Source organism: Gallinula chloropus (genome assembly GCF_964237585.1).
Source record: "Gallinula chloropus genome assembly, chromosome: 9".
In the NCBI taxonomy this organism is placed as follows: domain Eukaryota; kingdom Metazoa; phylum Chordata; class Aves; order Gruiformes; family Rallidae; genus Gallinula; species Gallinula chloropus.
This window is the reverse complement of record NC_140094.1, coordinates 1,613,919-1,626,346: the sequence shown is the minus strand read 5'-3', so window position 1 is coordinate 1,626,346 and position 12,428 is coordinate 1,613,919. Positions and strand designations below refer to the sequence as shown.

The 12,428-nt window shown below is 42.3% G+C and overlaps 1 protein-coding gene across 2 annotated transcripts in view; it reads right to left on the bottom strand.

Annotated features, from left to right (window-relative positions):
- The window catches only part of UBE2Q2 (ubiquitin conjugating enzyme E2 Q2), a 48,596-nt gene that overhangs the window by 6,744 nt on the left and 29,424 nt on the right, over nt 1-12,428 (bottom strand). For both annotated transcript variants that reach the window (XM_084268011.1, XM_084268012.1), the window contains exons 6-7: nt 5,895-5,979; nt 750-810 (exon numbers count right to left, since the gene is read on the bottom strand). In XM_084268011.1, the coding sequence (XP_084124137.1) occupies nt 750-810; nt 5,895-5,979 (146 nt within the window). The remainder of the gene's footprint in view (nt 1-749; nt 811-5,894; nt 5,980-12,428) is intronic.

Genomic DNA, 12,428 nt, shown 5'->3' with positions numbered 1-12,428 from the left:
CTGAAGTCACCTGCATCAGCAAAAGTCCTAAAGCCAACAGCTTCTGCTCAGCAGAACTGCGACAATTGTTTGTTGTGAGCTGCCAGTGGTTAATCCCACCCAGGCTCTGACACCCCAGCAGCTTTCCAAAGAGTCTAGTCAAAGCACACTCGCAGCGAGCCAAATGCAGGTGCCGAACAAAGCCATGGGCTGTTAAATCCCATCCTGTGCCACAGGTGAAACCACAAATTGATGAGATCTCATTTCAGAACCCCATGGGTAGTTTGTCCTCATCCTACCAACTGGAAGCTGTTGCAGAAGAAAAGCTCCCAACACTCAGAAACCTATCATTCCCAGCTCACTCAGGCAAGGCCAGTTCAGAGTTACTACTTCTAGTAACACCGCCGTTCCTTTGGCAAATGGGCTCTCGCCTTGCTGACATTTACCCCCTCAACTGCTCTTAAGCCACCCAGACCAAAACCCTAGACAAAAAAATTCCTCATTAGAGATGGGTATTTTGGAGTAGCTTTGGAAAGAGAATTGAACATTGATGGAAGTTACAGCAATGCAACCTGTGTTAGCTGTGCAGAGGGTTTGGGGCTTTTTGCCAGCTCAGTCTCCATAAGCCTTTCTGTATGCCAGAATTGTAGCCACCACACACTGCTTTATGTGCTCTGGCTAAAGATTCTTATTTACCAGAAATAAGAATCTCTGCAGCAGTAATAAAACATGTTCTTCAGAACATGAAAAAACAGGCTTTAATAACTTACTTCAGAAGCTTAACGTGCCATTCATACAAGCTGTCATTTACCAGTTCCACTGAATATATCCCTGTAGAAATATTAGATGAGAGTTAATTACACACTAAAAGTTTAACAAGGTAACGTTTAACAAAAACATTTCTGCTTTTAAGCACACACACAGTCAGTAGGTGTAAACAGCAGCTACCATGCTGAGATACTGAGGCCCATCCTTCCTCCGACTGCAGAAGCATTTCCCAGTAAGTACAAGGAAAAAAAAGTTCTTTTGAATCAAGAAAAAAAAGTTCCATGTGAATCAAAATGTTTTTGACACCTCATCATCTTCCTCCTCCCGGTTCCCTTTCAGACTTTCCACAGCTTGCTTACTCCTCAGTGTTTTTTATCCCCAGTACATGCCCAACACGTGTTTAAACCACTTGACAGGCAGGATGAGTACACAGCGTTATGTTCACAGGTTCTCACTGGCAGACCAGGACAGGACACTGGACAGCACATGGAATAGAAACCCCTAAAGAGAAGATGCTGCACTGGGCAAGGCACATTCCCAACAGCTGACAAAGACTGTCCAGAGACACCATCCAAAAGCATGGCTGTCTCTGGAAGCCAGCAGTGATTTTCAGTGGGTCCGTTTGTTCCAAGGGTGTTAAACAACAGTTCAGTGTTTCACTCCAAGGGAAGGACGAAAGGGTTGCTGCCATTTTCCTGTGTACACAAGCTGCCCCTCCACAGGAGTTCACAAGCAGCCCAGGAAAAGGCAAGAAATCTTTAACCAGCACACACCAGTTAGAAAACGCTATCAGTGATGTTCAAAAGTCTAACCTCTTCCCCCACAGGCTATCCATGCAACAACTTGGATTAAACTCATCACTTGGGCTAATATTTAACAGCATATCTGCTGCTGACATAATTATTTGGAAAGCATATGCAAATCATGAATCTGCCTAGGACTTCTGAAGGCTATATGACCAATAAACTGCTGTCACCACATTCTCTCCAAAGAATTACAGCATTCATTTCTGAGCTTTACTCTTCTAGAACACAATATCTTGTGGTTGCAACTTCTACAAGTAGAGATGGCACTGACAGCTGTCCAGTCACCTTCATTTCTACAGCATTCCAAAACTCAGTAAAAGGTAAAGGACCCATGCTTGTTTCTCCTTACCACAGCGCCACAGGCAAGTGGGTACTGCAGCCAAGATGATGATTTCAAACTTTAAGTCTAGGACAACAAAGTAGGTCTGAAACCTTAGTCACTGTGCCCTCAATGTCCTTTTTGATCGGCAGCTGGTTCAGACACACCACACTTTGCTGTTCAAGGATGAGCAGAAGGAGCTATTAAGGCCTTTTTCCAATTTCCAGATCCAAGGACACTATTTTCTGAGTTGCCCTTACTCTAAGTGGAAGTCACAAAGCATACGAATTTCAATTTGTACTGCTCTGATGTAACAACAAAGAGAGATGACATTCAGAACTCTGCTCACAGGCAACTCCCATTAATGATTAATTTATTCCACTGTTACATCCAGAATGTTTTCTCCCACCTACATCCAAAAGGGAATGCAGACTAGAAGCTTCCTCTCAGTATCACAGCTCTGGCACCTAGCAGGAGTATAAAATACTTGCTGCAGAACAAGTTCCAGTACAGATTCTGACAATATCCTAAATAATGCAAGATCACAAGAGGCCTTCCATTAGGTTTTATGTTCACTAAGCCTCCAGCCCTGTTCTGTGTTCCTTCCACTGCCCTTACCCAGAATTATGTACCAGGCCTTCAGCTCCGTGGGTTACCAAGGTCCACATGCTTTGCTAGCTTCCCTAAAGGAGTAACTTGTGCTGGTCCTAGAGCTGCAGCATACCTAAACCAGAAGTTGTAGAAGGGTTCTTCAGAGACACAGGCTACTTAACCTTTAAAGCTCCCAGATTTTGAGCTGAAGAGTATCTGCATGTCCTTGTGAACAGGAGCAGCATTGGGGCTGCTCCCTGTATTGATACAGAAGCTTCTTAACAACACTATTGAAAACTGAAGGGGATTTTGTTTGTGGCTTTTTTTTAGTAGTCAAGAGGTGCTATCTGGAGCCAGCTCATATGCTTTTTTCTTTATTTAGGTAGTAAGAAGAAAAGAAGAGCCAGCTACTGTGAAGAAGCATCCATATGATTGGTGCCAGTTCCTAAGAGGTCTTTAAATTAGGGAAGAGAATCAAGGTAGGTTCCCCTCACTGAAACACAAGAAGGTTTTTGCTTTATTCCTCCAAGATGCCATGCATAGAGGTGATGAAAAAAGCGAGCACACAGAGCCACAAAGCAAAAATAAACAGACAAAAAGGTAAGAAGAAAAACAAGCCCTTCCAAGAGGCAATGTATTAGAGCAACTTGCTACAACTGCAAGCAAATCTCAAAGTCTTTGGATAAAGCAGTAAGTGGAAGTCACTATATATGAACAAGACAGCCAACAAAGATATGAAGACTTTACTTCATATCCCCAAATTTTTCTTCCTCCACCCACTAAATTACATTAAGACCTTTGTGAAGTCTCTCACATGAGCTAACCAAATCTCCCAACTTTGTACATGGGCATGAGAGCACCTTAGTCTGGAGGACTTATGATTCCCATTATCAAAACAGAACTCTGTCTCATTTACAGCAGAACATGATTGCTTACTGGAATGGTTTTTTCTTCTGTTACCACCTGAGAAAATGGGTTTCTGTTTGGTTTTAGGGCAGTTCTTTACCTAGATTCTCCAGGTAAAGAAGCAACTTTCCTGTTGATAGCAAGCTCGTAGTCATCTTGTACTTGAACTCCAATGGTAGTATTTCAATTGCTAAAGGAGCTTCTGTTCTACTTTGAATATACAAACCTAAGTGAAGTCCTGGCAGTATTTTTTAAAGATGCCTGTTTATAACACAGATTAACAGAAAAATAAAAAAAATAAAGGAGTATTACTACAAGTATTATTCACTTCCAAACTCCCAGTGTTGTCCTGTCATCAATCTCAAAAACATGTAACCCCACTAAATACTAAATAAAGTGATTCTTGGGCCACTTTGAAGCAGCCTTCAGTTTTCTGGCTCATATTACACAAAATGAAAACAGCGTTTAATAACCTTGCAACAGTTACTAGAACCTTGAAGTTTCACCATGGTTCCCCCTTTGTGTGTTAAGAAATTAAATTAAGGGGGGAAAAAAAAGGGACCATGGAGCAAGTATTTATAACAGAGATCACATTAGGAAAAAGAAGTCAATTATCTCCCACGCCACTGCTTACATGGCAACAGTTATTTAACAGCAAGAGATGGAGCAAAACTGCAAAAGCAGGAGATTAGTGCAAAAGAGAGGAACTGATACTTAAACTCACTCACATCTTAGGACCACATGATACCATGAGAAAGGACTCTAGCTAAGTTTTGTAACAAACAGCATAGTTTACTGGCAAAATTTAATAAATATATCAGTAGGACAGGCCTTCAAAGCAGGATGGGCAGCAGTTTTAGTGTCAACCTCCACTCGACTCCACTCCATTAACAGGTTTTGGAGATCAACACAAGGCATCCAGTTGTCATCTTGTCACACAGTCCCCAGCTGTAAGCTGACACGAAGTTCCAGCATTTGCTCTTCAGCATTTCAACTGTCTCTGCAGCCTACCAAGGTTCACTTTTCCTCGTTCCCTACACCAGGAGTTCAGTCTTTCACAGTCAAGTAAGACTTGTTATCCATCTAAAGCCAAGAAAGGGCATCAGTAAGCAGCCCAAATCCTCACCTCAAACTACACCTATTATGGGGGCTCCTGGTTGTGCCTCCAGCAGTGACACTGTGTGACTGAGCACTGCACCATATTAACACTTGGGTACATTTGATATGTGTTCTAACCAAAACCCAAGTCAGACACTGCAGATGGCACACCAGCAGCAAATCACCCCTCATGAAGTAATACAGATCTATTCCTGGGCTCTTCCTGAGACCCACCAATCCCTTTTTTACCACATAGATGGTGACTAGGGCATGCTGGCAAGCCCTCAGTGGCAATAAAGCCTACAGGTAGGCTACACTAGACCAGCACTAGGTACCTAAATCAAATTTGTACGTCAGACATTTTACCACTGTCCACAGTACTTCAGCACCTGAATCTATTTACCTAAAAGGTGAACATGGCAAATTAAGGCAGGACCCTATTTTGTCTTCAACACTGTCCTCTTACACAAGAATCAAAACACCACAGCCACTAAGTGAGATTTAAGCCCACTAGAAATAAACTAGGGGAGAAGTTCAGGAAAGTAAAGGACAGAGGATTGAGGCCTCGACTGACTTGTTAATCAGGCTTCCTCCTGCTCCCAGCCAGGCCTGCCCCAGGTTCTCACACCGGGCCGCAGCGATGGAGCTGTCTGCTTGGCAGGCCTAGAGGAACACAACTCACCTGAATTTTAGAGTTTCTACTTCTTATGTGGTAAGACACAGGGAAATCAGTACCTGATTCCTTTGCTGAGCTCGGTTTTAGATACAGTCCCTGCATGGAGCAGACAGAACAGCCAACCAGTGTTTGCTACTCAAGCAATTTCTAGAAGGGGCTAGTTCTCTATCACCATTAGTATCCTCATTCCAAGGAACCACAGAGGTCAGGGGCAGATTAATACCAGTTGCAAAATAAAAGTAACAGCAGCATAATTAAGGTTAAATCCTACGTAATAACAAAACCTTCTGCTGTTGGACAGAACTCCCTCTACAGCAAGGATATTTGTGGGAACAATACTGCCTGCTGGTAGTAGTTGAAGCTTTTGCCCTATAGTCCTGGAGAGCCCCGTTTCAGGTAGTTCTGAAACCTGAACAAGTGCCACAGGAGTAATCTTGAGTCGGGTCTGGTAGGCATCCACCCCAAGAGCATTCTCACAGTGACACTAATCTTGTATGAAGCTTGGCATAACAAAAAGGAAGAACATCTTAGAGGGTATGTATCCCAACTTCCTTTTTCTCCACAAATACACTACTGTATATATGATTATATAGAACTTAACTATATATTATTTTTTTATATATGTGTACACATACATACACACACACTTGTATACATACACATGACAACAAAACACAGGATTAGCAGGAATTATTTGCCAAGAGAATTCTTTCAAAGTGTATTTTAAGAAGGGAAACCTGAAGTATTTTACCTGTTTTATAACTCTGTGATCTATATATATCCCTGAGTTCTTTCATAAGTCGATCTGAAGCCTGAACTGACCCAGAGACTGCACCCTGAAACAAACAAAAAAAACTCCAAATAAGTAAAAAGTAATATTTACATTAAACAGCTTTATTTCCATTGCAAAGTTACACTAACTAGAAGGTATTAGGAGGTTTCTGAACAGTTGAATGTTCTAGTGAGCAAAAGCTACTCAACAGAAACAAGACAGTCCTTCTAAAGCAGCACATTAATATATACTACTACATGGTATAGGTGATACAAACTTATAACCAAGGAACAACCAACATTTTTCTGTAAAGAAGATGAATCTCTTTGCCATTTGAATTTCCAAGATACATCCACAGTACATTTCTACATAGGGAAACATTTCCTTGTACCTTATGCCCTTATGAAATGGAAGAAGGAGTAAGACTAATCCTAAGAACAAGCTTCTGTACATAAGGTTTTGCTCTTTTCTCAGAGTATACTTCTATTTGGTTATGAAAAAAAAAGGAGGAGTTGGGAGCTCTCTGCTACAGGACACCAGCTTCTGGATCAAGTGAGCCCCAACTACGTATTCACACGGCGCAGAACACAAGCAGCACTATTACTTGCAGTACAATGAAAAACACCACCTACACAGAGGAAGACTAAGGTAGTAAGTAAACCTTAAAATCCCAAATGTTTTGTTCTGATTTGTCATAGTTCTTGTGGTTTGTGCAACCAGGGCAGAAATCTCTGTTATTCTTTTAGACCTCAGTTCTGTATTACTCAGCATCTCAAAGGGACTGAAAAATTAGCATCCGATTTCTGAACCTGGTATTGCAGCCTGAGACATGGTGCTAAAAGAAGAAAAAAAGAAAAAAAGAGAGCCCTTTGAGTGACATGCATATAAAGTAAGACTGTCTCTAAAAGCCACCAGTTACCAAATAGCTGATGTCTCTTTGGATCAACAGTGGCTGCACTGGATGTATTCCACACACATCCTCGATGCTGACAGCTCTGTGACCTTGGTATTAACATTTGCCTCAATTTTCTGAGCTGTACAGTGAGGACAGAACTTCTTCCCCTTCTAAAATGAGAGTGCCTATTTAGAACAACTTCATCACCAAAGCTACCCAGATTTCTCTCCCCAGTTCAATGCCACAGCTAGGAGGAAAGATTTTGATACTAAACCTCAGATGCTACAGAATTACCCTGCTTATATACTCCACATCAAATCCCATTTTACACTCAAGATTTTTAGAAGACAGAGAGGTAAAAGATTTAAAATACAGGGAAGGATGAATGCCCCACGTGATGTAAGGTTGCTATGGCCCTGAACCCCATCCCTGTGAAACTGGCTTTCATGAGCAGTCTGTTTCCCAAAGGTAGGTTACTCCATGAGACCCACAGTCCTCTGCTGCCTCTCAGACTTCAGACACCCCCACTGAAATACAGACTAACATGTGTGGCTCATAAACGTGCTTTCTGGGGCAGGGGGGACTAAAATACCCCACCACCAAAGGCAAAAATAGCTCCCACCTCAAATAAAGGTCAGTTCAGCCTATTTACATGAAGTACTGTTTAGTTTATGGGTCTGTTTTTCTACTCCATCTAAAAGCTGAAAGCAATTTGTCTTCAGTTCCCCTTTCAGACACTATGGACGTCTACAAACAGATCCTTTTTGGACAGAAGTGTTCCTGGAGGAATCTGAAGCAGCTATGACCATTGGCTAATGCCTGAAGTCAATAGTGATATTATATATTCTTCAAGGTCTTAATCATAGACTCGAATTATTTCTTAATAAGGATTATGTATCAGTAGTAGCTACTTGATGCTAAAGCCTCCACATACTCCTTGGTCTTCTCTGTTCAGTAGCATCATATAACACGTGTAGCTCCACACTAGCCTGTAGACTGTTCTTTTAGGCTATTCATTTGCATATTCCTCTGGATTTAATTACACAGATTACTGAACTTCCACTAGTTTTTCTTAACGGACCGGTATGAAGAATGAATTAAACATGCAAATAAAAGGGAACTCTTCTCCTCTGATTAAACAAAAGCTACATAAAGACACAGCTCCAGACAAGTCACCCCTCACTTTACTGAAGCCCTGTCTGTAAGAGCAGTGTCAAAGAAAGCAGGGATTGCTCTTCCTTTAACATCAGGCAAACGAAGTTGTACAGAAGAAAACCTGATTGTTTGCATACACTATTTGCAGATAGCGACTACTCAGAGCCACTGCTCACAGATCAGCTGGAAGATGAAGCCTGACACTTAATCAGTTAACACAAGACAGTGTTCACCACCACAGAAGTGCTGTGTTTTTTCAGACCTCTGCTGTGAGTGTTAAGGTTGAGACTCATGAATCTGTTGAGTCCAGAGGAAAAACTTGCCAGGAAGTGTTGAGATTTTGGCTTTCTTCTGTACAGGTCAATATCCTTGACTCATCTGCTGTACTGCTCACTGGAAGAAGGAATTGCCTTATATTTTTCACAGAATAGCAACCTCTAAAACCAGGCAATTTAAAACCAACTTTGATTCTCAAAGACATCCTGTGGAAAACTAGTTTCCTCACTGCATCTTTTTTCCCATCAAATTAAGCTACTGATTTCTCTGCACGATCTTGGAAACTCACTTAAATTTTCATATGCAAAGGTATCTTCTGTATTACAGTCATTTAAAAAACAAACCTTAACATGCCCACATACACCTGAGTGCTATTATAACTGCTTATAAACTGAAGTGGTATTTAAACAAAGGTTAATTTTAGTATGTGTAAACTAGTCTCAGTAGTCTTTGCCTAGAACAGCATTTTAACACCTTTTTACCCCTGAGTTTCTGGTGTGGCTGCCAGCATTTTACTCAGCAGTAATAAATATAGTTAGACTCAGTACTCCAAAGAATCGACAGGCTGCAAACCAGCAACCTGTGACCAAGAGAAAGAGGCTTGCAAGCTTAACCTAGGAAGGTTAGCACAGGAGCTTCCTTTACATGCTCCAAACGTCCCTCGGAGGAAGCCGAAGAGGAAACTTTCGGGGATCAACTGCTACACCTGCAGCCAAGCATCACTGCCTTAAATCACAAAAGTTAACAACTTTACCTTTCAATAGCTCACTACAGGTAAATTGTAATGATAGACAAGTTATAATTGCAGACTTAATTTGTATGTAACTATCTGAGCATCCTTCTTGAAAAGGAGGGACTTCCCACTCCAGGGAGATAAAGCTACCATTTCTCCAGTTGTCAGATCAAGACTTACAGTGGCGACTGGACAAATAACTGGTCCCTTGTGGGATCTGCCAGGAATTCACCCTCTGGGGCTGGTGCCAGACAAGCCTCAAGTGACTTTTCCTATTAAGTAATCACACAGGCCCAGTGTCTCATCCGCCTCCGTACCAGCGTACTTGTGTTCCTCCAGACCAGCAAGCAGGTAAGCTGGAGCAATCCCCACTACAGGAGGCAAACATTCATAGGGACAGCGTGCCATTTGCTGAGTTGCAAACAACAAAGGAATTCCCAGAACCAAAACAGGGAATGTTGGGCAGGGAAACTATTCCTGAGATGCATCACCACAAGCTTGTCCTGTTCTTACACTCTTCCCCTAAGGACATGCTTATGCCACTGTCAGAAACATGAAACTTTGGTCCAAGTGAGTACAGGCATTTCAGAAGTGTTTCTATCCTTTGTGTTTTACCATAAACATATAGATTTCTGTAAAATACTTGATAGAACAGGTATCTTCTAAGAAAACCAGTTCAGAAAGAGCTTCTGTGTGGGAGCCTGGCTAGCTGATCAAGGCCACAGCTACTCGGGCTTGCAAAAACAGCCTTAAGAATTCACTAACAAGGGGCTGAAAAGCCTGGGAATGAGAACCTGTAACAGGATCTCATGGTACTTCGAAATTCCACTGTGGTGATAAAGACCTGATAGGTGCAGATGGCCTTTTCCCTCCCCATTCTGACCCCTAGCTATGTAACCCTCAGAGGTATATAAGAAGCTACTGGCTTGAATAAAGTGTGCTGATTGCTTTTCACCATACTGGTGTGCAGGCTGTTCCCAGAGCCTCTCCGCACTGCCAAGGCCCTGGATAGAGCTGATTTCCCAAAACCTGGATTTTGGAGCTCACAACACTCCTGCATTCACAAGCCAGCAGAGCACAGCTAACTGGCAGGAATCTGTCCAGCACGTGCCACTGCCCTCGCCGTCTGCTGCACCAAGTCTCCAGAGAGATGTTTTGCAGTCTTAGCTTTTCTCCTTCAGACATTCTCTGCTCCCCTTTCACCCCTCAAAACACACCACAGTTGGCTCCTCAAGTGAGTTATCTGGAGCAGGAGGTGCAGTTCAGTGCAGTGATAAATCCAAAGACCAAATTGCCTGTTTCCTGTCTGACCAGAAAAATACCATCACGCATTGAATCAGTAAGTCCCCTCACGTGCAGTACCTTGCAGATAATCCAGCCACAAAGCCAACAGTTCCCTGCTAATGCAAAACACAGAAAAGGGAAGCTCTTCCAAGATAACAAAATAAAATCTGAAGTGACACAGAAAGAGCTGAAGAATACAGGTTTGCTCTTCTGTCACCAAACTTCCTCAGTATTTGTGCAGAAGTACATTCATTCCTGGAAGTTAAAGTAGATTCCTGCTTCAGGATGAGACTGAAAATGGAAGTGACACCTTCGACTTCAGAAAATCTGAAGATGAAAGCGAAGACATTTCAGACTTCTGAAGGGAAGTGCACAAACTCCTCAGTAGGAAATGGAAAAGCTAATAGCATTATCTAAATAAGAGCAGCATTAATCTTGAAAATGACTACGTGGGGAGAGACCTCTGAAAAGCAAGCAGCAGCAAGTTGTTAAATATTTGAAGTTAATTATTCCAGTTCAAAGACCATTTTTTATTCCCAGTAAGCAACTGGTTCTTTAAAGTTATTACAACATTAAGAGGAGGATTAATTCTTGCTCCAAGTTACACACTGTACCACAAGCCAAATTTATTTCCTGATGCGGACAAGAATAGGGCTCGGGGGTTACTGCCAAGGAAGAGGACTAGTTTCTGGAATGAGTGGATACTCTATGTATTCTTAATTTCTATAAACCACAGAAGCCCCCTAACAAGTCCTATGACAAAAGTCTTTAGCAGCAGAAAAACATCTGTTAAGAGTACATGAAAACAGGACTGCAGGCACTCCTTCCCTGCAGAAAAACCTTTACCGTGACCCACACCTTCCACCTGCATTTCAGCCCAAGGGGGACAGGATGACCCGTGGATTTGGGCCAGTGAACTTGTAAAGAAACTGAGAAGTGTTCTGGTTGTACTGGACACTAGTCAAAGCCCCACACGAGACATCACATTCCCTCTTCTAACAGCAAGTGTGTCAACAGCCCAGCTTTGTTTCACTTTCCTCTGCTGAGGAAACAAAGGAAACCAAAAGAACCCTGTGAAAGCCAGACTATGCTCAGTCACTACATTTACCTTTGTGAAACTCAGGCTGTCCTTTCAGAAAGCCCACAGCAAAGGGCTGTACAGACTGAAACGTTGCTTTATGCTAACAACTGAGCAAAGTTCTTGGAGCAAGTTTGTGTTCTGTTCAAGTCGCATCTCTCGGCAGCACAATGGGGTATTTAGGTGCCACTGGGTTAGCTCTTTCCCGGGTCAGTAGTGCAGCTGTATTCCCAAGTGCTTAAGAGTAAACCCTGACAAGTCCTTTGAGAAATTATTTCAGCAGCACAGCTATTTCTGGTGACCCACAAAAATACCACAGTTCCTCAGCAGCATCTGAATACCCTGTTCCCTGCACTCAGCTGACCTTGTTTATGCACCAGCATCAGCGAGAGTGTCTTGGCATGAGAAGCAGCTATTATGTAAGTTGAATCTGCTGTTGTCAAACAAAAAACCAGCAGCGTTCACTCCAGCTCCACACTAGATGTGGAAAGAAAAAGCAAAAGGAAAAGCAATATTTGCCAAATTGGAAAGAACAGATAGCAAAAGCAAATCTGCAGCTTTTCACACCAAGAAACAATGCTGACACTACAAAAGCCTTTTTTCAGTCCTACCAAATGTGTATAGGATGGTGATGCAGAGCACACCTCTACAGCTGCAAGAGGAGTTATTTTATTTAACAATTAAGGAGTCTTTACCATTGGGTCTGAGTTATAAACACAGAAATACAGAGAACCTCACAGGCATCTTCTCAAAGCCTAAACAATTAAACAAATCCAGTGACTGCTGTGTTTCTGGTTAGTCAAGTCCAAAACCAGACTTGCCTATACAGCAAAAGCATTTGGCACCTTATGTCTACCTGCTTTTAAACACCAATACACTCATCAGGTTTGGGATTGGAGTTTTTGTTTGTTTGCTTGGGGTTTTTTTGTTTTCAAGGGGTGATCGTTACCATACACCCGACAGGTAACTATGGAACTCACAAATCAAAGAGCAGTCTCCTCTAGCCAGCTACCTCATGCTGCCTATTTCAGCAGAACACGGGTCTCCTGGTATTCTGGACACTGGCCTCTGAAAGAAGCATTTCTGGTTTAT